The sequence below is a fragment of the Mustela erminea genome, chromosome 9 (assembly GCF_009829155.1).
Source record: "Mustela erminea isolate mMusErm1 chromosome 9, mMusErm1.Pri, whole genome shotgun sequence".
Taxonomy (NCBI): domain Eukaryota; kingdom Metazoa; phylum Chordata; class Mammalia; order Carnivora; family Mustelidae; genus Mustela; species Mustela erminea.
The window spans coordinates 9,907,114-9,933,375 of record NC_045622.1 but is presented as its reverse complement, the minus strand read 5'-3'; the positions used below and the strand labels follow the sequence as shown (position 1 = coordinate 9,933,375).

Here is a 26,262-nt window from a genome sequence, read left to right as displayed (position 1 = left end):
TCCCTCTAGCACTCTCTGGCTTCCTTGGGCACCTGGGAGCTTACCAAGAAGGACCTGGGAGGACAAGGTCTTCTGTTCCTGTATCTGACTCACAGGGTCTCCAACTGCTCCGGCCCCACAGGCTGATGCCAGGGGCAGCACTCAGCACGGGAACGCAGCACAACCCAGCCACATGCCTATGTTGCCTAGGTTGGGCCACAGGTGCCGTCGGAAATCTCTCTCGCTGCAAAGGGCTGACTTCAACCTGTCACTCCCCCAACTCCTAAGTGTCCCATAAAGGCTGAACACAGACGGACACACTCCAGACTATTGAGTTCAATGAAAAATGGACCAAAGAGCACAAAGAAAGAAGGGGCACAGGATGGTAGGGCCACCTCTGGACATGGGCTGAGCAGGAGTGAGAACACCTCTTGCAGCCATGCCCAGTGCCTTTACTGCTGCCTGTTGGCACTAAGAGCCCTGCCTGACAACGTGGAGGGTAGGACTGATCAGCGTCTGGCCTGCCTGCTCCCTGGAGCCCCGCATGTCTGTCAGACACACGCATTCATGCACACTCAACCATCGCAAACCACAGTGGTCTTACTTTGCCATCTCCTTAACCCACTCATGCACACGCAGGCCCACGTCCTAGGCGGCCACAGCCTTTCTCTCTTTCTCCCGCTGGGAGGCGCTATTGTGACAACTGAGCAGAGCCCCCAGGCAAGCATCAGAGACAGGACAGGCATGAGGGGGCCACACTAAGGCAGCTGGGAGACTGGGACATCTTCCTACTATGCTTGAAGATGCAGAGAGTTTACGGGAACCCCTTCCAACAGGCTGCACTATAGGGCCGGTGTCCCCCTCTCCTGCCTGTGGCTGGCACTGGCTGATCTGGAGAAGCAGAGTGGTGTTGAAGACTGCCTTCTGCTCTGAAGTCTGGTCAATGCGGAGACTAACCACCAGCGGCAAGGGGGCTGGGCCAGCAGGCAGGACTCTCACTTTGTTCCCACACTTGAGTTGGTCCTGGATCCCTAGCGACAAGTCTGTGTCTCCTAGGAGAACGACTCCCGTCATGGTCGCCAGCGGATGCCTTTCACAGATGGCGTTTGCCAACATCTCCTTTCTCCACTTGCTCTGTTTCAAGCGATTCAATTTAATCTTTGTTGCAGTGGAGAGGCCCTCAGAAAATGGGATTTTTAACTAACTGGCACCGTCTCTTCCTTCTCTTGGGGTCCCCACAGAGAAGAGGTCTGGACCATGATGGTGCAATAAGCAAGCATCGAAAAGAAAGCGCTTAAAAACAATTAGGGGGTCCTTGTATGGAATGGCAGAGGGTAGATAAGGTCTCAAAAAAAGATCCTTACTCAACCAACTGCCAAGGCTTGGCTGGAGCTGGGTTTTTCCCATCTGAGGAGTCCCGCGGGCCGGCTTAGCCTCCGTCCTCCAGGGCTGAATGACATAGGACCGTTGCCCCAGGATGCTTGGCCAAGCCTTCCCAGGGGTCCAATACATCTCAACCCACTGCACAGATAGGTACAAAGCACAACGAAGCTTTGCACGGGCGACCAATCATGAGGATGGCTGGCAGCAAGCAAGTTGTCAGGGGCTGTTCAGGCACGTTAGGAAGTGAAGCATTGTGCATTAATTCCAAGCGGGAAACTCACAGAAAAGCAGAGGCCGTCATACCTGGGATGGCCGTGGGCTGGGCCGAGGTCCTGAACACAAAGTGAGCCGCCTTGGACTTCCCCTGCTGGTTCTCAGCCACCACGTAGACCTCATACTCCGCATTCCATTCCAGGGACTTGAGCATGACGTGGTCACTGCCAGACGGGAGCCGGATCTCTGGTTTCCACTCGGAGGAGAGCTTCTGGGAGAAACCGGCAGGAAGGACACAAGACACCAGGACAGTTTAGATGAAAATGCTGGTGAGACCCACTCACGGGAAGAGCTTCAGGGAGTCACTACTATTAGTACAAAATAATACAAATAAAAACCGACTTGAGGCCAGGGTGGTTGTCCTTTACCAGCCTGAAAACCCCTAAGGATGATGAAGGTCAGGAGGTCAACCTCGCATTTTGTAAGCACAGCGGCTGATGGCGGGTGCCATAGGGCAACCCTCCAGTGTCTTGTCCCATTGCCATCCAGGGCACCCAGGGACTCAAGAACATTCCGGAAGATGTGGCATATGGACACCCCAGAAGAGCCATGCAACGAATATGCTTCTTGTCCGGTTTCAGGATGTTGCTCCCACTCAGCTGTGTGACTCACCATCCCACACGGGAACGTGGCATAGGTTCATTTTGTTAATAAAAACTACCATTTGTTAAACACCTACTGTGTGCCTGACCCCATGATTTCTAGGCTTTCCACTATTTTCTCATTGTATCCCAGCCTGTGAAGGTTTTTGTTGGGCCACACGTTTGCTTGGCCAGGGTCACCAGTGGCCCAATTAGAATTTAAAAAACTTAAAAGGGCCCTATAGCTCAGGGGTTAGAGCACTGGTCTTGTAAAAAACCTAAAAGAAATTCAGTGGTCTACATTCTCTTTCTCTCAAAGGCTGCTTTCCTTGGTAAACTCTATAAAACAGGCAACCAGAATATAAAGCAAATATTATGTTACACAAAAATACTAGTAACATATAACAACAATACTTAGCAAACACTGAGCGTTTGGAGTAGAAGACAAGACAGGTAAGGCTGTTGAAATCTCACATAGCTCAATGTCCTGTCCCCACCAATTTTTAAAGGCAGACCTGCCAGGCACAGCCACAATGGCTCTTCTGGAAAACTGACATCTCTGGGGGCCTCATCTGGGAGGTGTCTCCAGCCCTGGCCGACCGCTTAGCAGATATTATTGTATTATGGGGTGGGGGATGGGGGTTCCATGTGTTGGGCACATTTCAGGTGCTTTGCTTATATTATAACTGATGTTTACAATAACTTGATGAGCTCTTTCATTTCCACGTTATGGGTGGAGAAATGGAGGTTTTTGGAAGTCTGGGTGACCTATTGGGAAGTGGTAAAGCTGAAATTGGATCCCATGTCTGGCTGGGCCACATCGGCCTAACAGGGGCCAGAGACAGCCCATCTGACCACACTGTCCACTTCCCGCGGGCGGTGCTGGGCCACCGCTCAAACCTGATCCTGTTCACAGTGAGGAAGCCACAGGGACCCCTCAGGTTGGCCTCAGGGTTGTCCACAGAGGCTCCTCCTCTGATGTCCTCCTCCTGCCTGGCTTTGCAATCAACTGGGGAAGGGCTGAGTAGAATGACAGGTCTGCCTACCAGCTGGGAAGTGTGCCTGGTGGGGCTCTGCTGTAGTGACTCTCCATTAACCCTAACCAGGCAAGGGCTCCCCATCCCTTCAGCGGCAGCTGATCAAAAGAGGAGTAAGTCAGCTTCCTTGAAAAATCCTTTCTTTCTGTTTCAGGAAAGCACAGTGCTCTCTGCTTCATTATTTCCTAGGTAAGAAGTCCTTACTAGGTAAGGTAAGTCCTTGCTAGGTAAGAAGTCCTAGCAAGAGGCTATTCCCAGTGCTCAGACACTGCCTCTCGACCTCTCAGCAACTGAGTGTGCTGGCAGTGGCTCAGGGTCATTCTAAAACCTAAGAAAGTGGGAGGGATTCTCATTTTGGGGGCCTGGAGGTACAAAGTAGAATGACATCTTAGATCTTAGATGGTGAGCAAACCAGGAAGAAAGGGTTCAGGGCCAAGTTCACTGTGAGCAAGATTAGACCAGCTCAGGGAGGATCTGAGGGGAAGGTGAGAACGACTGTGGTGTGGGATGGTAAGGCAGCCCAAGGCAGGGGTGAAGAGCCCAGTGTCTTCAGACAGACCCGGATTCAGACTCTGCTCACCCAGCTGTGAGAGATCACATGGGTAAGTTACTTCCTCGGTAAAGGGCAGATAATCCTAAGGCCAACTTCACAGGTTTCTCATGGGGAGACAATGCACATGATCGCAGTGCCCAGCCCATAATACACACTTTATCAAATACACTGATTATGAGATACCAGTATATTATTTGCAAAAAGTACCAGGTAATGGCAAAATCACTTTGTAGAAATGTTCAAGCAGCAGAGAAATCAATCGTGGTAGGAGTCTGTCACCACCTCAGTCAATTTAGAGGTTTCAAAATCAGAAGAATAAACATTGTTAAAATGTCCATACTGCCTAGAGCCATCAGTACTTTGAATACCATCCCAATCAAAATTCTACCAGCATTTTTCAAAGAGCTGGAACAAACAATCCTAAAATTTGTGTGGAACCAGAAGAGACCCCAAATTGCTAAGGAAATGTTGAAAAAGAAAAAACGGGGGGCATCACATTGCCTGATTTCAAGCTTTACTACAAAGCTGTGATCACCAAGACAGCATGGTACTGGCACAAAAACAGACACATAGACCAGTGAACAGAGTAGAGAGCCCAGATATGGACCCTCAACTCTATGGTCAACTAATCCTTGACCAAGCAGGAAAAAATATACAGGGGATAAAAGTCTCTTCAATAAATGGTGCTGGGAAAATTGGACAGCAAAAGGAATGAAACTCGACCATTCTCTTAGACCATACATGTGGATAAACTTGAAATGGATGAAAGACCTCAATGTGAGGCAGAAATCTATCAAAATCCTAGAGGAGAACATAGGCAGTAAACTCTTCAACATTGGCCACAGCAACTTCTTTCAAGACACGTCTCTGAAGGCAAAGGAAACAAAAACGAAAATGAACTTTTGGGACTTCATCAAGTTCAAAAGCTTCTGCACAGCAAAGGAAACAGCGAAACAAAGAGGCAACCCACGGAATGGGTGGAGATATTTGCAAATGACACTACAGACAAAGGGCTGGTATCCAAGATCTGTAAAGAACTCCTCAAACTCAACACTCAAAAACAGATAATCACATCAAAAAATGGGCAGAGGACGTGAACAGACACTTCTCCAAAGAAGACACACAAATGGCTAAGAGACATATGAAAAAACGTTCATTATGATTAGCCATCAGGGAGATTCAAATCAAAACCACATTGAGATACCACCTTACACCAGTTAGAATAGCCAAAATTAACAGGACAGGAAACAAGTGTTGGAGAGGATGTGGAGAAAGGGGAACCCTCTTCCACTGTGGTGGGAATGCAAGTTGGTGCAGCCACTCTGTAAAACAGTGTGGAGATTCCTTAGAAATTAAAAATAGAGCTTTCCTATGACCCTGCAATTGCACTACTATTTACCCCAAAGATACAGACGTATTGAAAAGAAGGGCCCCCTGTATCCCAATGTTCATAGCAGCAATGGCAACAGTTGCCAAACTGGAAAGAACCAAGATGCCCTTCAATGGATGAATGGATAAAAAAGATGTGGTCCATATATACAGTGGAGTATTATGCCTCCATCAGAAAGGATGAATACCCAACTTTTATATCAACATGGACGGGACCGGAGGAGATTATGCTGAGTGAAATAAATCAAGCAGAGAGAGTCAATTATCATGTGGTTTCACTTACTTGTGGAACATAAGGAATAACATGGAGGTCATCGGATGAAGGAGAGAAGTGAGTTGGGGGAAGGTGGAGGGGGAGACGAAGCATGAGAGACTGTGGACTCTGAGGAACAAACTTAGGGTTTTGGAGGGGAGGGGGTGGGAGGTTGGGTGAGCCTGGTGGTGGGGACTAAGGAGGGCACGGATTGCATGGAGCACTGGGTGTGACCCATAAACAATGAGTCTTGGAACACTGAAAAGAAATAAAATTAAAAAAAAAAAAAAATGGCCCCAGTGTGGGCATGGCCTGATGGCTGTAGGTCAAGCCTGGGATTTAAAACCCTGACCAGGGCTCTTGAGCCTTCTGCAAGACACAGAACGATTCTGCCCCACCTGGGCTTTGCATGTTGTTGTGCTAACAAGGTGGATGTTAGGGTTGCAGACATGGGGGTGAAGATGGGGCAGGGGCCACGGAGCCACTCACCGCTCGGTACTTGACCAGGTAGTGCCTGATGGGGGAGCCGCCGTCATCCTGCTTGATCAGGTTCACCTTAATGGAGTTTCCGTCCTCTCCCATCTGCCCTTCGAGCTTAGGTGCGCTGGGTTCACCTGAAACAGCCAGTTAAGTCATGTGACATTTTCGCCCACAAAGGAAAATCCAATCCGTCAGCATGGGGTGTAGTGATGGGGGTGGGGCTGGGTTTTTTTTTTTTTTTTCTCTTGCTTTCCCAGAAATTCAAATGGTGAAAAAGCAATAAATAGAAAACTTCGGGTTCCAGTTAAATGCGTCAGACTCAGCCCCAAACTGGGAGCGCTTTTTGGGAATGTTCCGGGAGACCCTGCCTGATAGCACAGTCCTTTTACCATTTTAGAAACAGGATTTTTTTTTTTAATGTCTCTCCCTAGTGCTTGCATTTCCTTTTTGCCTGCTCCTACAACTGCAGATTTAACTTTGATGAGCCTGATACATTTTGAAGAATGGCCTAAAATACAGGAAAATGTGTCAGAGTGTTTAAGGAGAAAACTTAAGCCCAGAAAATAATTCTTCAAAACAGCCAGTCTCTTCCCTGGACACATGATTCAACCTGGGGGTCCTGGGGACCCACATCTCTAGCAGGGGTGGAACAACGCTGCATGCTTGTGACCTGCTTTCTGTGAATTAAAGTCTATTACTTAGACTCATTTAAAAACATGACAAGTTTCCAGGTGTGCTTAAATAAAGCCCAAGCTGCCAGGGGCAAGTCTCCTATAAGCATATCCTGCGTTCAGGGCTCAGCTGCCTGAGTGATAATCCTTGGCACCTTGTTTAAAGTGACAATCATTAGAGTCTTTTGTTTGTGAGAAGAGAGGAAACAAACGTCTTTAGGGTTCCTCAAGAGAAAAGAGTCGAGGTCTCTATTTGCAGTACACACTCGGCTTGTGAGTCCAAGGTAGAGAAGGAAGCTGGGCTCATACAGGACGAACTACTAGGGCTGGGATGGTTCCTCTGTAAGACACTGACTTACGTTAAGACAAGCTACATCATAAGTGGATACTAGAAGCAGGGAGGTGAGAGAAGGTCTGGTAGGAGTCCCAGTGGAGATTTAATGCACTTGGGATCATGCATCTCCTACGAGGACATAACTCTATGTCTAGTTCATGGCCTCTGACAGAAACTGGGGAGAGTCTATCCAATAATCACCCTCCCGTGGGTTGTCTTGGCTTGTCTGTTGGAGGACAGGATCACAGACATGTGACTGAAAACCCAGAAAGGTCTGTCACTAAGCTTCGGACCTCATCATCCCAAAGTGTACCATTGGCCATTTGTGACAAGGCCGCCGGCAAAGCCGTTCAGCCCGTCCTCCTCATTCAGCTACTTCGGGAACCTCACGACGGCTGCTCATCCGCCCCTCCCTCTGAGACAAGAAGGAACCAGAGAGGTAGCACTCAAGGACAGCCCTTGCTACTCGGCCTGGGCCTGTAGCACGCACACCACCCAGAGCTCATCAGAAATGCAGATTCCGTTTTAACAAGATCCCCGGGCGATCTGTGTGCACACTTAGGCCTGCGAAGCCATGGTGATGGGGACACGTGGGGGTGCGTGATGGGAGGGTGCCTCATCTTAATGTCTGAGGGAGAAAGGATTTAGGAAAAATTGTGCTTGTGGCTTGTTTTCCTCGATTGGTGATGAAGGACAAAGAAAACCAAGAATTAAAAAAGATAAAAACAAGGTTTTAGGCAAAGACATGTCCTGTTTTTGTGCCACTCCCTAGCCACTGGCCTCAACTCTTCAGTGGAGGACATTTAGGAATTTGGTTTAGATAATGTCAAGGGGGGCACACTTTCCAAATTCGTTTGGACTAAGTCGCAGAAGTTTAGTAGTGGCTTATATCGTTATGAATATCCAGTGTATGAAGAACCTCAAACCCCGTGGAGGCTACGTCAGAACGGGGCAGGTCTGTGGAGAGTCACCCGTGCTGAACAAATGGAATCACGAGGCCCAGTGGAACTTTCTAATCATAATCTCTGAAGCAGGGTGACCAACTCATCCTGGCTGGCCTGGGCAAGTCCTGCGCTCTGGAACAACCCTCAGTCCCAGGCAGACGGGGAGGGTTCGTGGCCCAAACAGGGATGGGCACGGATGACGACTTCCATATTTGGAATTGCGACACTAACTCGGTGGTGGTCTATCTGCCTTAAGAAGGAGGGAAGGAGGCAGCATCGTGGCCCTTCTGACACACTCACCAGGCAAGGACCCAGTCCTTCCCCTAAGGCCTTTGCTTTGGGGGGAGTATCTACTTAGAAAAGGTGCTCCCTTTCATGTTTGTGGGGGTCCCTGTAAAACTAATCGCTTAGGCCTCTGCCTCACTATCCGCAGATGCAGACTAGGGGCCCTGGGCTGGGTGTTCTCCAGGGCCCGCTCTCTCTCTGCCAGCGCTGTGACCTGAGGTCAGTCACTGCCTTAGGATGAACTATCCAAGAACACCTTGGTCATTTTCACAACACTGTGAAAGAGACTCAAAATAAGGATGTCCTGCCAATTTCAGGGCGATGTACCCCCAGATCACTAATTTCACATCTCTAAGGCACACGGTTGTCTTTTTTTTTTTTTTTTTTAACAATTTAAGACATCCTCCTAAAAGTCCTGTCTTTGAAAAGAGACCTCCCCCAGCTCTCTTCAAAGACCTCTGAACAAAAATCTGGCCAAGGAACTTCTGCGGAAACCAACAGCCCCAATGAAAGTAGTCAAGTCTTATCCTCAGATGTGTCTCAGAAAAAACAGAATCGGAATCACAGAGATATCACTAAAAACTCTACCGCGCGGTTAGAACACAGTTCTAACATTGACCAAAGCTGGAATGCTCTCTGTCACTATCATTTCATCGGAGTGATGACTACATCATTCTGACCCATACGTTTAACTGTCTCATAGAATTGAGAGCATATCGTGTAACATTTAGGTGTTATCACTTCAAGTGCTTTAACTCTGACTTACTCGACAAACGTTTACCGAGTATCTCCCTTCTAGGTACTAGGTAGACCCTTAGGCATTGGCTTCTCAAAGGTAAACAAGACAAGGTTTTGTTTGCCAAATGAACTGTCTTATCCATCTTCAAATGTTCACCATCTGTCAGTTCTTCTAAAGATTACAAATTGGCTAAAGAAACTGCTTCCTGAGCTCTCGGCAAGAAGGCGGCTCTAGCCACGTCTGACGTCTGGCTGATGCTGGAGAAATGGGCCTTGGCATTCGGGAAGCTCACTGCTTTACTGAACACTATCAGGAGAGGAAATTATTTAGAGGGTCCCAATGTGCGCTCTGTTCTGAAATGGCTGCTCTGATTGAAATCATTATGGGTAATTTCAGCAAAACCAATATTGTAATTATTTGTAAATGTTGGTTTGCAATTCAGCAGCAATCGGCAGGTTGCTCCAAGAAAACCCCTGGGGTTAATTACACCTTCGGAATTTAGCTTCAGCCATGAGTAAAATTCATCCCCCCCCAAATATTTTATGTAAAGACTAAAAAAACCCAACAGCACCTTAAAAATAAACCTTGCTGATAACAAATATAAAATATTAGGCAGCCCTGGTATTCGCTTGAAGAATGTAAATCGTGTGTGCCAGAAAATAAGAAGATACCACAGAGACGGCATACAGTCAGAAATGTTACAGGCAGGTGCTATAAATTCCCCTTAGAGATTGTAATTGAAATGTCTATTTCTGGCTTTGCAGATTGTAGGTTGTCATTTTTGTGCTATTGTGCCCTAAAATCGGAGTCGGCTTCATGCCCCTCCCCTGATCAGCACAAGCCCTGAGGTCAGAAATCTTACTGCTGGGTATCTGAGTTCCACAACACAAATTATAGCAAAGCCCAGGGTGTGTGGACAGCATTTGTGAATTTGAAAAGGAAAACAAGACTCTAGTTCTCACTGACAAATGCCCAAGTACCAAGAATTCTATTTATCTTTTGACTGAAGTGCTCAGGGAGGCCCGACCCATCCTCATCCACTTGGGGACGGCACAGTTTTGGGCATCTGAGTGCAAACCAGGGAAGGATGCAGGGCTCCCATTGGACTCTCTCCCTTTTTCTATCAAACAGGATTGTCTGGCATCACAAATTCTGTTACTTTTGCGTATCCTAACTCCTGCTCCCTGCCCTGAACTACTTCTTGCAAGCAATTAAAAACCAATCTGAAGCATAGGGATGCCTTTTTGTTACTTGTTTAGAAAAGCGCACAGTGTATGATTTGGCTATTCAAATAGGAAGCCCATTAGGTCTTTCCAACTCAGGAACATTGGAAATTACAAGAGGTGAGAAGTCTGGCTGGTCCTTGGCGGATGGGCAAATTACCTAAGGGAAGCAGGATGTGCAGTTGCTAGCCTAATTGTCCTTCCTGAGACCTAGCTCTCTGCTGAACAGGTGAGTCCAATGTGCCTTGGAGCCTCCAAGTCCCTGTGATGCCCCCTCTGACGGCTCACCTGGCTACTCTAGGGGTACCAATGGGGCTGACAGTCCTAGCGAGGGGCCAACAGTGGGATGGGTTTCCATTTGTCCTAAGCCCTGGGCCCCCAAAACAGGCCTTGGGAGTCAAGTGTTCCTTTTCCCCTGAGCTCTTTCCTCTTTGTTGTTAAGAATTTGCTTGTGCTGACATGACTTAACTCTTTGCTATCCTGGTTACAGGTTCCAGGAAACACTGGGGGGCACAATGAGAGGGTACGGCTCTTACAGAAAGGACGTTTCACTCTGAGGCCACGGTCATGGGGGCATCTGGCCTACACGTCCCTTTCAAATTGGGTTCCTCGGGAATTATGAATGTGAGTGTGTGAGCTGGGGGGCGGCTGGGGAGACCAACGGCAGCCTGGGGCATGAGTGAAACAGCAACAAATGAACTTCAACAGACTGAACCACAGAGGCATCGAGTCCCTTCTCGTGGGTGTCATGAAAACACCAACAGATTAATTGATCAATTATCTTTGTTTCATCAACCTAAAAAGAAAATATGACCACGAAGGTGTGGCTTGTGTCCAGGCTGAGGAAGTTAGGACCAAAATAACCCCCAACAATGAACTCAGCTCCTGCCTCCGAGGCCGCAAGGGAGGTTGTGCACGACACTATTTTACGCACATTAGGTTACTCAGAAAGAAGCATGAGGCCCTGGGAGGTTTCAGACCTCACACTGCTACGCCCTAGGGAACTGGGCCCTTTCCAGAGCCCCCGGCCTCTGCACCTGGGATTTGGGCCAATACACGTCACTGCCTCCCCCTGCAGACCCTTCACGCTAGCTCTCTGCCACCAGTGCAGAGAATCCTTTGGAATAAAGGCAATTAGAGCAGAACCCCTGGTGACAAGTCTGGGCCGACCTGCCAGAGACCCGTGGCATTCCAGACACACAGCTGTAAAAAAAATAAAGGAGGTAGTGGAAGGGGTGGTTAGTGATGTTTTCAATCTAAGAAGGAAGAGTGGGTGTTACGGAGTTTAGTTCATCAGAATCAGCATGTCCTAGTAGGAGAGGCAGTGTCAGTAGCTAAAGAAAAGAACATCATTATGAATGGGTTGGGGGCCGGGGAACCATGCTCAGACATGCGGCACACGGACAGGGGGTGCAGGGGGCTTCTCAGCGCACACATGCTGGGGGTGGGGAGGGGGAGGAGGCCCATTTCCACAGAGTCCTCATGGCTGATGGGAGTAACTGGAGGAAGGAGGTCGGGCCGTGACCAGGCGCCAGGATATTAAAAATAAACTTTAGCATGGGTTCACCGTAGCTTGGCACAGCAAGTCCCCTCCTGGGAGACTCCCTGCTCACTATACCTTCCTCAGTGAGGCCTCTCTCACCTGAAAGCCTTACTCATGTCCAGAGAAAGGGGGCGATCGTGTTCTTAACTAAGCTTTATTTCTCTCCCCCATAAACTTTAGTTGCTGTGCTCTGCCCATTCCCTTCAATTTTATTATTAAAAGCCATTTCCTGCTACTTTCTGTTCATCTGTATAAGGAGTCCTCTGCTTGTCCCTTTGCAAATGGCCAGAGAAGTCTGTCCCACAAGGGAAATGTGCTTTGATCAGGGAGTAATCATGCTTCCAAATTCCCCTGGCACTTAAGGGATTTTTTTTTTTTTTTTTTTTTTTTTTTTTAGTACTGGCCACATTTTTACCGACACCCAAGGCCATTGCTAAGGTGCGTTTCTAGGGCAACTGCAGGAAACATCTTCAAACATTTCTTGCTTTGCTTAAAACCTCTGGAAGAGATCTCTCTTCAGAGGTGTGGGTCAGTTTCAACCTCGTTCGTGTGGTGCTTTGGTTCGTCCTGAATGACAGCACTGCACGTAAATGACTACACTTGTTTTTAAGACAGAAACTAACGGGTTTCAACTCCACATCTGCTCCTGCTTCAGATCTCAGGGGAAGATCCAGGTTTTTCCCTAGTACATTAGCCTCAAGTCTTAAAAGAACACAGTTCCCCTCAGGGGAATAATGAAATCACAGCATTTTGGGTGAGACTTGGGAGTTTAGAAAATCATAGGCTCTGAGTATTGTCTGTCCTAAGACTCCCAGATTGGGTCGCCTTTTAAAGGCAGGTCAAAGTTCTTAGCACATCTAATACTCCCCTGTTTTGGGGACACCCTTACTTCATACAGCGTCAACACCAAACATCTTTTTGGAAATGATAGACGGCTCTGACCCAAGACCTCGTCCAGGACTCTGGTTGTAAATGGGACTCAAAAAGAGCACAGTGGCCACGCCCAGAAGGCCGACGTCTCCGGAGGTGGTCAGTGTGCAGGGCTCACACACGTCGGGGTCACAAAACGATAGGACAGACCAGGAACAGAGAACATGCATGCGAGACAGCTGTGGATGGTTTTGTCCGTGTGGATATCGCCCAGACAGTTCCTCAGAGATGTGAGGCCAAACGGGGACCCCCTCGCATGCACGGGCACACTGGGCGGTTATTCGTGTTAGTCTGGCTTTCGTGATCAATGCAGCCCGTGTGTGTCTCAGGTTGTGATCTGACGTGCGAGTTTCAGTTAGAAGAGAACAGAATGCAGATGACTCCCAGGGCAGGTTTCGAATAGGTGTTTGATTTTACAGTGGGGAAGCTGTGAGCAGAGGCTTCCTTTTCTCTTTATGATAAGTGAGAAATGTTTTCACAAGGTTGTGACAGTCACAATATTAACTAATTATTTTGTCACCGCTCTGTGCTTAATTAGGCTATAATTTTATTTCCTTTGCTGTAAGGGTCAATCATGTGCTTCTGGATTACAAAGAGATCTCTAGTCATGGTAACTGCCAACTTCTAGCTGTGATTTCTTGTCCCCACTGCCCAGGGGGAGGGTCACTCTTAAACAGTGACACATCAACGATCCAAACTGCTTTAATTCCAAATTCTTAAAACTCTTGTTTCAGTTAAGTCCTCAATTTGCATGAATTTTATGAAGTGCTCTCATTGGTTTTGAGCAAACAGAACCACTGTAATGGATACATTTCTCTCTGTAGACTTTCAGGGTTGCAAACAGATACATTTCACATTTTCACGGACATGACTCATTTTAGAGCAACTGTGGTTTTTCAGGACTACTGGATAAAGTTAAACAACAGTGTTGCAAAGGTAATTTGCAAAACTGCTTTCTGGGAAATAATTTTTATGAACTACTGGGTAAAAATTCAAGTTGGCCCACTGCGCCCGGGCAAACGTGGTTTCACTATAGATGGCAGTTTGCAGGGCTGAGTTTCTCCAAGTGAAAGGTTAAACCAAAGGCTGTCCCAGTATCAAACCGTCATGTCAAGGCTGCAAAGAATGATGAATTCTAGAGGGGAACTGAGAACGAGAGCAAATCTCTCAAATGGCTTTGCTCGGGAAATCGGAGACAGGAAGAAACGAGTGGGCTCTAGGTGCCAGGCTGTGGTCCCAGGTGTAGTTCCCTAATCAGAACAAAGAGTTTTACCTTCTGTTCACCAGCGCGGACGACATCATCAGCATCATGCAAGCCACATGACAAAGTCACATGATACGCACGCACATGATTGGTTGAAAGGAAAGTGGAGTAGGTCACATGGAAAATACAAAAAAATTAAAAACTGATGTAAACAATGGGCAGGGAGAAAAAATCAACAACAAAATCACAGACTAAATAAAAGGAGAAATCAAATTAAATTAGCAGCATATATAGGAAACATTGGGAGGACAAACTGCGCGGAAATAGGAGGATAATAAATCGATAAGGGCATTTGGTTAACGACACCAATAAGCATTAGATACAGTTGCAACACTGCATATTAATACATCAAGGAGGGCGTACGCTTGTTTGGAAATAGGGAGGTGGTTCTTTCAGGACCCGGAGGTCAAAGTCAATCCAGGAGACTGCTGAAGGAAAAGAAAAAAAAGCAAGTTATTATTCACAGAGTCCAGAAATGTCTCGGCATCCTTGGGAAACAAGGGCGATGAGAGAGAACATGGGTCACGCAGGAAAAGTCCCAAGACTGTGTGCCCTGAAGGTACAAAATATTGTATTATATGGAGAAAAGCCATTTCCTGTTTCCCGTGATGCATGCGGAGAGGGGGATGGGCTGAATAAGATCTGGGGGACGCAGGCCGGAGAATGCAGTCCTGGAGGTCCTTTCTCACTCCCCCGTTCATCGACCCACATTATCCCGGAGCCCCCAGTGAGATACCCGAACTGAGCCACCTACAAAGGCGGAAGCCAGTGCAGAAGGGAACAGGTTTCCTTCTGGTGGCTGAGATGATGGCTCTGTTGACATCTGGCAATGAAACTGAACCCCTGGCCTTGTAAGCTAACACTCTGACGCTGAACAAGGGCATGGTCATTTGGACAATCTGGATACAGTTACTTCTCCAGACTTTTGGCTGCACCGATAAGATATGGATTTGACCTTGACAATGAAAAAAAAAAAAAGGTTTTCTTGTTTGACTTGCTCTACATTCCTTTTTGTCCTATATTGTATTTACGGTCTAATTCGTTACTGAATAACCTGCCTCGTCAAAAGGCATTTTGGGTTTCCTGCCCTGGATCAAGGGGAAGTTCAGGCTTTGGCTGGTTGAAGCCAAAGAGGGCAAAGAGGGGAGGTGGAGGTACCTTTCTGTTCAAAACACACCACTGTTTAGAAATACTGCAGGAGAAATCGTTTAGCCCAGTCACACATCCCTTGCCACTGCGCTGATAGAACCTGTCCGCCCTATTGTTCCAAACCACACAGGCTCTGGAACATTCCAACCAACAGTGCCCTGCTGGAATTATATGCAACTGATCGGTTTCTCTTTTGGTCTTATCTAGGGTACCTTAATTCATTCATGAATTCATGATTATAAAAGGATTAACACACACACACGGGCAAAAATAACAGACATTTTTTTCAGCTCTACTGACTGGCTGATGACCACTACCTTCCTCTTTATGATTACGCTCATGGTAAATACAAGCCACTGCCCAATAGTGACTGTCTTTCCTCATATCCCAGGATCCACTGGGACCTATAATTTTGGTCAGTAGTCAAGTGGTGCCCAAAACAAACAAATAAACAAAAACAAACTTTCTTCTCTTTTGATGTCACTACTGAGTATCTGATCCATGGACAGAAATGTGTGATGTTTAAAAATTAAACATATGTCAGGGAGGAACATCTCATTACTCCTTAAGGAAAAATCTGGATTCTAGATGTCAGGGAGGACCAGTCAACCGTGGGACACATGAATATGACGCGAACCGTGCGAGTGTTCTGTAGCCTTCTCCTGCCTCGCACACACACCGCCCCAAGCTGGAAGGGACAGGAGCATGGCTGTTTGAAGAAGAAAGGGTTAATTGCATTCCTTTCCCAAACACAGAACAAAACCAAACCAAATCAAACCAAAACCACAAACTCATCCTTTGAGTGAAACCCATGCGAGCACAGCTCATTGTCACCCGCTCAGCTCTGCTGACAAAATGAAACCTCAAAAGCGTCAGGAATTAAAATTCATTGCAGCACACACACACACACACAGAACACCAAGAAAGCAGACCCTCAGCTATGTTCTGCAGTAGAAAAAAGAACCATTTCCTGCAACACGCACAACCAGGAAACTCTTTTCTTCTCTGTTCAATTATGTACCCGAAACCTTGGCCCAGGAAGCAGAGCGGGAGCTGTATTTCTCATACCGGCTTTCTGCCTTCTCCCACAGACTACTGCTCGATGGACGCGTGTCAGTTTTTTTCTGTGCACTTAAAAATATTATAAAACCTAAACCCCCACATGGCTGTGGACACCACTGTACACACACACACACACACACACACACACACACGTCGGTGCAAGCAGGGGCTCCTGTTGACTTGGGACTTGAGGCCTAACCCACAAGCTCACCTCATTAGAGCCTCATAAAGGCCAGCTTGGAACGGGTCACCATTGCAATGAAGTGTGATGTTTTCCACAAGTCGGGCCCTGACTCTACCCTCTGCAGATGAATTCCAGAACTCGGATCTGGGCTCTCAGCACACAGTCTTGGGCGGGCCCAGCTCTGCTTTCAGGGGCCGCCATTTTCCTAGTGCTGAGGAGGAGGGCTGCGAGGAGGCCTCTCCCTCCTGGGGTGCTCTGTGCACTCCTCATGCCCTCTTGGCCCTGCTGCGAGGCCCCACAAAGCAGGGCAAGCTGTCCAGAAGGAGCAGCGACTTCCCTCCCTGACGCACCCTCCACCTCCCTGGAAGCAGCGTTCCCTCGGCTCCTTCCCTCGTCCGCAGACTTGGCTACTTGTGCGTGTGTGCACGCTGGAGAGGGGACAGACAACAAAAGCTGGGAGGAGGTGCTTTTCTTTTGTCTCCTTAGTGTTTCTCTAATCCTATTCTCTTTTTTCACACGAAGGGAAATTTGGAAAATTCTCTTCATGCAGAATATTCTTCAAATAATCATCCCAGCCCTTCTGGTGGCGCTGGGTCTATTCTCCTAACCATGCAGGCAGCATGCTTAGGAAACCACACCAGGAAAGAGCCTCATGCATTCACAACGGTTACTTTCAATACAAAGGACAACGACGGGCAGCATTGTGACCCGGAAGTCAGCTCTGCGACAAGCAGCAATCTGGCCAAGGGCCACCATAACTCTGTACTCACTAGCCGGTTCTGCGGTTGTGAGGGCAGGAAGAGGCCAGGTTGCTATGGAAACACGAAAGGCAGACAGGCCATGGAAAGGTGAAGGAGAGAATGGAGATATAAATTATAGTCATAAGTAAATACAGGAACGTGTTTATACAGGGTGCGTATGTGTGCATACAGAGAGATATATATAGAAATAGATATACACATAAAGAAAGAAGAGATAGTGAAGGGAATATTCTCTCACTGCCTCTTCCCCTGATTTAGCAATAGAAGTATGGATATTTTAAGAAAATTATCAGAGATGTTGCTGACAAGTTACTCTCATTCGGCAAGAAATAACATAACCCTCATTTACTCTCACCACCAATTCCAGCTACTACATGCTGGGCGCTGTGTTTTGTGTTTTTCATACTGAGTCTTTCATTTCCACAGACACCTACAAGAGAAGGAGAATCTGCCCTTCACTGGAGAGATGACTCTGTGGCCACGATGCTGGACATAGGAGTGGACACGGGATTTGAACCCACGGCTATCTCTGGTTCCCGAGCCTGGATGCTTGCTGCTAGAGCTACGGCCTGGAAAGCACGTGGTGGGCCTGTTGCTAAAGCCACACAGATGCGATAGGGGCTCCTGGCTCAGGGCTGGAGTCCCCTCCCGAGGTTGTGGGCCTGGTGGGCAGCACCACCCTGCGGCCCCCTGAGCGCCTGCTGGCCTCGGGCAGCTGCCGCCTCCCTTTGCTCCCCCCCCCTCCCCGAGAGCTGGGTTCCAAACTCCACACCATTGCAGGCACAGCGCTCTCTCCTGAGTCCCCAGGGGAACAGAAGGACAGGGCAACCAAATGGAACAAGACGGTAAAAGAGAGAGGCTCAGTGAGGAATGAAGAGGCCAGAGTCACTGCCAGGCTTAGTGGTTCTGCTTTGGGGTGGGCAGACGCAGCTTGATACGTGCTGGAACGTTCTCTTACAGGGGTGGGTAGTGGGGAGGAGGGCGATTACTCATCCTATTTTATGGACGAGAATGACAAGGCCCACTTGGGAAGGGTTAATAATTTGCCGAGGCGCCTACCGCCAGGCACATCTGTAAGCAGACGCTGTTTATTTTCCTGCAAATATTTACGAGACAAGTATGTGTTTATGGAGAAAGCAAGAGCTACAGGCCTCACTATCTAATTTCGATGTCTGAATCCAACTGTGCCAATTAAAATGAAGGGTGAAAACACAACACCCCAAAGCATTTCTTATGACCCTGCAGAAGAGATATTTTTCTTGGCAAATTCCTTCAGTTTCTTCAAATGTCAGCTTGGGTCCAGCCCACTGAGAGTCCCGAGGACAGGGCCAGGCTGGGCCGCGCCAGCCCTGGGCAGCCCGACTGTGCGATTTTCTGTCCAGAGCCATGCCTGTCACTTGCCGCCTCCTCGGGGGGAGCGAGGCCTCCCATGAATCTGGGAGGCCCCGTGCCTATTTCTCTTCTCATTTGCTTCTCTAAAACCCGGCCCTGCTTTCTGCCAACACAGTTGAATTATCACCTGGTGAAGGAGATAACATTACGCAGACCCACCGCGGCTGGTGGAAAGCAACCTGCAGAGAGACGGATGAAGAAAATGATACTCACTATCTGGAGGAGACAATGGAACAGGGGTGGAAGAGCTAGCGGGAGCCACTGAGGAAAGAAAAATGAAAGTGAAAAAAAAGGGGAAAAAGCTCATTGAAGCACATAGACACTGAATGAAAAAATAGAAGAGCTGCTCCGGGGGTGTCCGCGGCCAGAGCTGAAGCAGGGACAGTGAGGAGGAAGAACGCCGTGTGTGAGGGCAGGGGGCTTGCGGACCCGCAGGGAGCTGGGTTCTCTGGCTTCAAGCCGGGGGCCAGTGTGCCTGCCAAGCCCCGAGTTCAGGTCAGGGACTGGGCCGGGAGCAGCTGCAGAGACCTCCAACCCTGCCTGAAACAAACAGAAACTGGGCAGGACCAGCCGCCTCCATGGGATCCGATGTCAGGAGGACAGGGAACCTGGACCCCCGGGGGAGGTAGACGTGGGAAAAAGGAGGCTTTGGCTCTTCATGTGATAGATCTCTGCATGTGCTTCTTGACTGGCACATGTCTACACTCTGGGCACATATTTAGAACAAAGCCTGTGTGCCTCACTCTAATCTCAAGGTCCCAAAGAAACACAAATGACCGTTCCACTTGACGTTCACTGCTGGGTGACGTCAGGACCACTGGGCATCCAGATGATACTGTAACTGCTGCTGCCGTCCCAAACCCTACAGAAGGTGATTCTCTGGGGGCAGCCGTGAGCGTGGAGACCCCTGCAAATAACGCTGAGTGTTGGTCTTGCTCTCTCGGAAGAAGGGATCACTGAAGAGACTGGGACTAAATAAAGTAACGCTAACCAACTTTCCGCTCGGAGGGCTGTTAGAAATGGCGCATCTGAGGCATTCTGGACACTGAATAGATCTTTAGTTTTTCACTGTCAGTTATTCAGAGGTTGTCCCATCAATAATCACAAAACAAAGTCTTCTTTGAGAGCGAGATGAACATTGGAAGAACGTCACTGTTATCTCCACCATTGCCTTGGCACACTCATAGTTTGGTCTTCCGTCTCTCTTCCAGATGAAGCATATGGGGCAAGGTGCTCGCTGAACTCACTCTGAGCTCGCTGTGATGTGATGGGCTGGTTCATTCAGGGGAAAGCGTATCTCTCTCTCGCTCCTTTCTCTTGTACTTTTCTTGGCTTGAATCGTTTGCATCACTGTCCATATTATTCTGGCAAATTTATGTGTTTTAAATACAATATATTAGAACGTATTTAATTTATACTTGCAACATGCCATCTGGGGGCAAAATGTGAAGACAAAAAAATCTCAAGGTGCCTCCTTTGAAAAGCAGACAACTCCTTCATGATCTTTATCCCCTGCAAGAAGTTGTCTATTTTGCTTCATGGTTCAGAAGCGAATCAGGAGATGACATTCGGGCAACAAAATGAAGGTGTGTGGCTCGGTCATGGAGGAAAGGGTGCGTAACTGATGGTCACATCATGTCTTCAGGGCCTCAGCGGCTCTGATAGGGAAGCAGCCCCTCCTAGGGCAGACAGAGTCCGAGAGCTTTCCACCTAAAAGCTTCATGACAACACGCAGACATCCGGCCTAAAAATACATGAGCCAGGGACATTTTCCCAGGCTGGAGTTCTGGTTGTTTGTTTGGAGTCACTGCTCCTGTGTGACCTTCACACACACAAACAAGCCGTGCACAAAGGAATCTTCAAACAGGTGAGCCCGGCTCTCTGACCCGGTAGCTCAGAGCCCGACTCTTTGAAGTATTTGCAGCATTGGCTAGTTTCACCCGCTCACCCCTTTGACATGGTCATGCCCCTGCATGTGGGTAAGTCTATTAAGAAACCAAGAAAGCAACCCCATTACTGGCACACAAGGAACTTGGAGTGATAAGCTAATGCAAAATCTACCAGCTCTCACCTATTGCCCCCTAACTGGGGTAGGGGTGGGGAGTAGGAGGGTCAAGGGTTGGGGGTAAGGGAGCCTGGCAGCGATGACTCTCTGTTCAGTATGACAGCTTATTGAGCCTGTACCTTCTCCCCCTTGGGGTGAGGGTGCCCTTAGGGTCCAACTCCAATGTCATGGGATCAGGCATGCATCAGCACCCCAACATCACAGGAGGGGGAAAGCAAGGTCAGCGGGCGAGACGAGCCAGTGTCAGAGACCGGCCTGGGCTCAGTGTAAGCATGCAGCTAAACGGATGGCTGACTTTATTTACCTAATTTCGGACAACCCTTGTGCCTTCTGAGGAATGGGAGTGAGAGCTCAGAGAAGTTCCGCCTGAAACGTGCCCTCCCTTCCCAGTAGCAGTGAGTGTGGGCATGGCGGTGTCCGACGCTAGAGCCTTTCCTCACTGTATCCTTCTTCAGGAGGAGTCTAGCCACCCCCTGGGCTAGGCCCTCACTTCAGCCCCTCTATGCAGGTCATGGGGGTACAGGAAAGACCATCACAAGCAACTTCCATGAGCATATGAGTACGTGTGTGCTGGCTTTTAACCCGCTCAAGTTCTTGACAAAGGCAGTCAAATGTAAGGCTCTGCCATGACTCTCTTTCCTTAGCAGTTTGATTGCTTAGGCCATAACTTCATTAGATGGTCGAGAAAATGCTTTGCATGCCACTAGCGATGCGTGCTCCTGTGCCATTTGTGGCCTACTAGGAATGGGCCGCTGACCACTCACTCCAATTTCCAGAGGGGTTCTTGGAATCTTGGTACACATAACAAGGTCTGGAGTTCTCTCTTTTTTAAAATTAAACATTGACTTTTAAAGCATCTGCTTAAGAAATTCTCACCTTTCTAGGGGCTGAACTGACAATGAGTGAAAACCACGGATGGGCTTTGACGTCTAAAGACCACTCACTCTGATTCAGTACTCGGCCCCCAGGGGCTGGTAAGAAACTCTGAAGGAAGCCTCATCTCGGCCTTGCTCTCCGCCATGTAACTAAGCCGCCGTTCCTTCACTGATCAAATCCGGAAGCAGGGACACCGAAGCTCCAATTAGGGATCCAGGAGGCAGGGGCTGTCAGGGTCCAAGTGGCCGCCCAGAGCAGACAGCTGTCAGTCTTGACCTGACAACGCCAATCCAGTCCCCAATCCTGACTCCTTCCAGAACCGGTTCATTCAGGAACCAAGTCTGCTGAGATCATGGATTTTGCGCTCACTCAAAATCTCAGAACGCCTACACTGAGCTACTTAGTTTCTGCTGTTGCTGCAATATTTCTGAATAAATTTTAAAAAGATAAGCTTCCCTGAGTGCCTTTCAGGAGCTAGGAGCTTTTTATGAGAAGAGTGTGCAGTTTTCTGAATACCTTTCCTTCCGAGTCTCTCTGGGTAATGCTCCCCTTCATTATTTGCTCAGCCCAGGAAGTGAGAGGCAGGGCTCGGTGGCAGTGACCCTTGGGGACATCTTGCTGGGCAGGTCAGACCCTTTTGTGCCCCGTGGAACAGCGGGCTAGCCTCCTATAACCCTTGCTCCTTATACTTTTAATTTCCAGCTTACGCTTCCTCCCCATGGAGAACCCCCCTGTGCTTCCGCTCAACGGTGAGGTTACTGAGTGGCCGGTCAGTCTTTCCCAAACAGGGACATGCATGTTGCTAGAACCTAGTGCCGAAGAACAGAACCGTCCGGAAGTGTGGGTTTAAGCGCCCAGTGTCTGCAGGACACACCTGTGACCGGGAGCCAGAGCCCACGCTATTCTCTACAACTGCAGCTGCCACTCGGGCCTCCCGGAGCCCTCCAGCCACCACAGGCAGAAAACGGAAGGGGCTCTGAGCTCAGTTCTCTCATCTCCTAAAAGCAAATGGGAAAATCCTTTCAGCTGCTTTTTCCCAGAAGGGATTCTGAATCCCTGGTGAGGCGGTGGTCACGTTTCCAGAGTCCGGGCAGAAGGTGAGAGGGTGCCGCCGTGTGTGACTCGGAGACCCCCTGCAGACTCCCACTGTGCTTGGCCAGGCGCGCGTCCCCATCACCACGGGGTAATCGTCACACACAGAAATTAATAAAGAAACACAACTTCAAAGGACACAAAAGTCGCATGCTCTAGAACAGGGCGCGTGTTAGCCTCTGGGAGTAGAACCTACAGACATTGACGAGAGCACAGCTAGACTAAGGTCAGTGTGGTTAGGGCCCGGACGGCATCATCTACTTCAGCCTAGGGGACGAAAGAGGGACCAAAACTAAATTAAGAACTAGAACTAGCGGATGTTAACACCATTGGAACAGATAAGGGGGTAAGAAGAGGCACTTACGTGGAAGAGAGCCGTCTGCATTTCCCATGGACGGAACACAGACGAAAAGAAAAGACAAGAGACAGACCCAAGGGGGAGAAAAAAAAAGATGGAAAAGAAATGAATAGAGTCTGCGAAGCACACGGAGCTGGAACTCAAATCATCAAGTTACGTCAAATCCAGAAAGAAGCAATTCCTGTGGAAGGAAGACGAGGCAGGCCTCCTGTTTCTGGAAGAGGTGGGAGGTTGCCTTGCAGGCCTCTGGCTTCGAAGACAAGGAAGCGAGGGACTGCCCTGCCTGCTTGATAAGCCCGGCAATGAGAGAGGACCCAGGGAGCAGGGACCCAGGGAGCTCTGCACCGCTCGAGGAGTCTGGGTCTGTCGCACCTGCTCCCGCTGGACGGGTGCCCGGTCCTCCCAGGGCAGCAGCCTGGTGGGTCTGCAGAGGGGGTCCCCGGAGCAGGGCTGGCCCAGGGCAGTCGGTGGGACAGGAGGGAAAGCAGGGCAGGTGTGGTGTAAGGAAAGAGGGAGCAATGGAGGAAAGCAGACGCCATCCCGAGTGGAACAGGAAGAAGCGCTTCTCTCACAAGAGGCCAAAAGGGAGGGAGACCCTGATGCGTGCTCGTGGTGGGAGGGAGGAGGAGCGGGACGCAGAGGCCTCAGCCCTCCTTCCCCTTTGGCACTGCTGGGGGGGGGGTCTCGCTACTGCACGCACATCCCATAGCGGTCTCCTCTTTTCTGTGATGTAATCTCTCTGCTGCACCAAAAATCCCACGACTAATTACACAACCATCATCGTCTTTTCCCTCTTCCTTCAAGTCACAGGGTGCTTTAGGGCCTTTGTGACCTGCATCAAAAAGCAAAATCTGCCAGATCCCTTCACAACACACCGCCGCATCCCTGGCCTGGTCCCCTTCAGGAGGCGCCAGTGATTTCCTCCCTGGCTGCGATGCTAACAAGCGGGACCAGCTACTGCGACAGCATCACCAAGCTCTTTGGGAAAAGACTGCATAAAAGGGGCTGGGGACCAGCCGTCACTGAGGGCCAGGGGGCTAGGAGGTGAGCCCTCCCTGAGCAGAGCCATCTGAAGCACAAACAGCTGCATCCGAACAGAGGATGGGGCAGCTCGGGGTCCCCTCCGCCCCCCAGAAGACAGTGGGTCTGGGGAAGAGGCCAGGCACTGCGTGTACTTACGGACTGGCTGCGTCTTGAACTCGGAGGCTGTGCTGATCTCACCCAGACCCTTGCCGTTGAGGGCCGCCAGCCGCACAGCGTACGTGGTCTCAGGCTTCAGGCCCACGATGGTGACGATGCCTTCCATGTTGGCTGTTGTGAGAAGAGGAGAAGGATCACCAAGGAGGGAAAGCCTATCGGCGTAGTTGCTGTGGAATACAGCGCGGCGGGTCCTCGGACGCTTCCACCTGCTGTCGCCACGTGATCCAGCAACTGCTTGTCTGGGGATACACACAAAAGCTTTGAAAACACGACCTGGAATGGATACCTGGTGCCCACGTTCACTGGAGCATGGCTCATAACCTCCAAAAAGTGGAAATGACTGCCCTGTCCATCCGTGGGGGTGACCGGGTGCCCAGAATGGGCTGTGAACTCAAAGGAGAATCAGTCAGCCTTAACAAGGAAGGAAGCTCTGACACGGGCTACAGTGTAGATGAACCCCGAGGACGTCAGCTAAGTGAAATCAGCCAGACACAAGAGAACGACGATGGTATAATCCCGCTCATACACGTCCTGGGGACAGTCAGCTACCTGGAGACAGGAAGTAGAATGGCTGTTGCGGGGCCAGCAGGAGGTGGGACGGGAAGTTCGTGTTGAACGAGTGCTGAGTTCAGGATCACCAGAAAGTTCTGGAGATGGATGGTGGTAACGGCTGCACAATAATGTGAATGTACTTAATGCCGTGTGTACTGTGTGCCGAAACTGTGCACTGAAAAGTGGCCAAAATGGTCAATTTCAGATTCTACATATTTTGCTACGACAAAAATAAAACTAGAAAGTTCATCATACTTGAATTTAAAAATATAAACATTTTTTATTTCATCCAGCTGTAGCCATGACAAAAAGGAAAAAAAAAAGCCAGTTGGACAGACTGAACCATGGGACCAACTCGCCATGAATGTGGTGTGAGTTTTCAGAGGAAGTTAGGGAGGTAAAGAGGTTGTCTTCTTCTGGCTCCAATCCTGACTCACAGAAATGCCTCCCAGGCCCCGTCCCCCCAAACTGAAAACAGTGATGAAAGCGTCCTGGTGAAACAAATTCTCAGTAAAACCGGGTTGGGAGGGGGCTGCTCCATCACCACAGACAGGACCAGAATTAAGACTTTCTACAGAAACAAAGCAAGCTTCACAGACCTGGTTAAACCCCAAATGGAGAGTCAGACACAGTTATACACTCAGTCCTTGGGGCAAAATGGTCTGGGCTCAGAATCTTCAAACTGCAGGCATCCAAGGGTCACCTTCTGAACTTCAGGTTTGGAAATATATCGCAGCATGGATTTAAGAGCAGACTTTACTCTCGGGCTGTTCGTTATTTGGTCAACACTGCAAGTACATGACAGTCCCTGAGTCCACCAGGGAGGACAGAGGGTGGGTGATGGCAGAGAATCTGCAGCGCCGGACCCCCAAAGGTGCCAGGCAGGGGTGGCCGGACTCCTCTGGGTGTGCCCAGCACCTAACCAGGGCTTCTGCTTGGAGCGTGCTTGACACGGCCTCGCCCACCTTGGCATGGCCCCGGGAAGCAGGTCCTCGGGTACCAGGGCACAGAAGGCCAACAATTCTAGAGGAGATGCGAGCGCGCCCTAATTCTCGAGGGACGGGGATGGGCTGCGGCCCAGGAGATGAACAGCTGGCAGGGCTTGGCCTGTGGTACCCTCAGCAGCAGACAGCGGTGTGCTACGCCACCCCCATGGGCTGTCAGGGTGCAGTGTCTGCCCAACACCGAGCAGCCCATCCTCCTAAAGGGAGTGCCCGCTCTCCCCCGCTTACCTTCTTTGGCATCATACCACTTGAAATGCCACACTTCCTCGCCCACGGCTCTCCACTCCGCCTTGTATTTGAGGATGGGCACCCCACCGGTAGCCTCGGGCTCGTCAAACTGCACCTGTGCTGTGCTAGAGTATGGCTCCACCTGGTCGATGGACGGCGAAGATGGGGTGTCTGCAAGGAGGGCACAGATGGAGACCCTGGTGAGCCCCACCAGGTCCAGTACAGAACTCTCAGCCACAAGGCGAGTCTCTCGTTTCTTGGGATTCTTATCACCTAGATCCTGTCGCCCAGCCCACCTCACCATATGATTGTCTCCCCGAAGGTCCTGTGCCCACACCCTCCAGCCTCCGCAGGCTCCCTGCTTCCTGACCCTCTCTCTCTGTCTTTGCCCCCCCCCCCCCCCGCCAGTCCTCTCTTCTTTCACTCTCCTGGTGTCACCGAAGGGCATGGACCAGGCCAGCAAGGGGAAGGGTAGTGC

The 26,262-nt window shown here is 49.5% G+C and overlaps 1 protein-coding gene and 1 long non-coding RNA gene across 33 annotated transcripts in view; one reads left to right on the top strand and one right to left on the bottom strand.

Annotated features, from left to right (window-relative positions):
* Window positions 1–2,304, top strand: part of LOC116598205 — a 43,941-nt gene extending 41,637 nt beyond the window's left edge. For 8 of the 11 annotated variants that reach the window (XR_004289002.1, XR_004289000.1, XR_004288997.1 and 5 more), the window contains one exon: window positions 96–2,304. This is a non-coding gene — a long non-coding RNA (uncharacterized LOC116598205). The remainder of the gene's footprint in view (window positions 1–95) is intronic. The other 3 variants (XR_004288999.1, XR_004288996.1, XR_004288993.1) reach the window with 1 other exon arrangement.
* Window positions 1–26,262, bottom strand: part of NCAM1 (neural cell adhesion molecule 1) — a 299,278-nt gene that overhangs the window by 15,899 nt on the left and 257,117 nt on the right. For 4 of the 22 annotated variants that reach the window (XM_032356612.1, XM_032356613.1, XM_032356604.1 and 1 more), the window contains 8 exons: window positions 25,785–25,955; window positions 23,980–24,111; window positions 22,807–22,821; window positions 18,623–18,670; window positions 17,027–17,068; window positions 13,871–13,873; window positions 5,938–6,062; window positions 1,666–1,846 (listed from right to left, as the gene is read on the bottom strand). In XM_032356612.1, the coding sequence (XP_032212503.1) occupies window positions 1,666–1,846; window positions 5,938–6,062; window positions 13,871–13,873; window positions 17,027–17,068; window positions 18,623–18,670; window positions 22,807–22,821; window positions 23,980–24,111; window positions 25,785–25,955 (717 nt within the window). Of the gene's footprint in view, window positions 1–1,665; window positions 1,847–5,937; window positions 6,063–13,870; window positions 13,874–17,026; window positions 17,069–18,622; window positions 18,671–20,593; window positions 20,597–22,806; window positions 22,822–23,979; window positions 24,112–25,784; window positions 25,956–26,262 lie in introns of all 22 variants that reach the window. The other 18 variants (XM_032356609.1, XM_032356615.1, XM_032356618.1 and 15 more) reach the window with 8 other exon arrangements.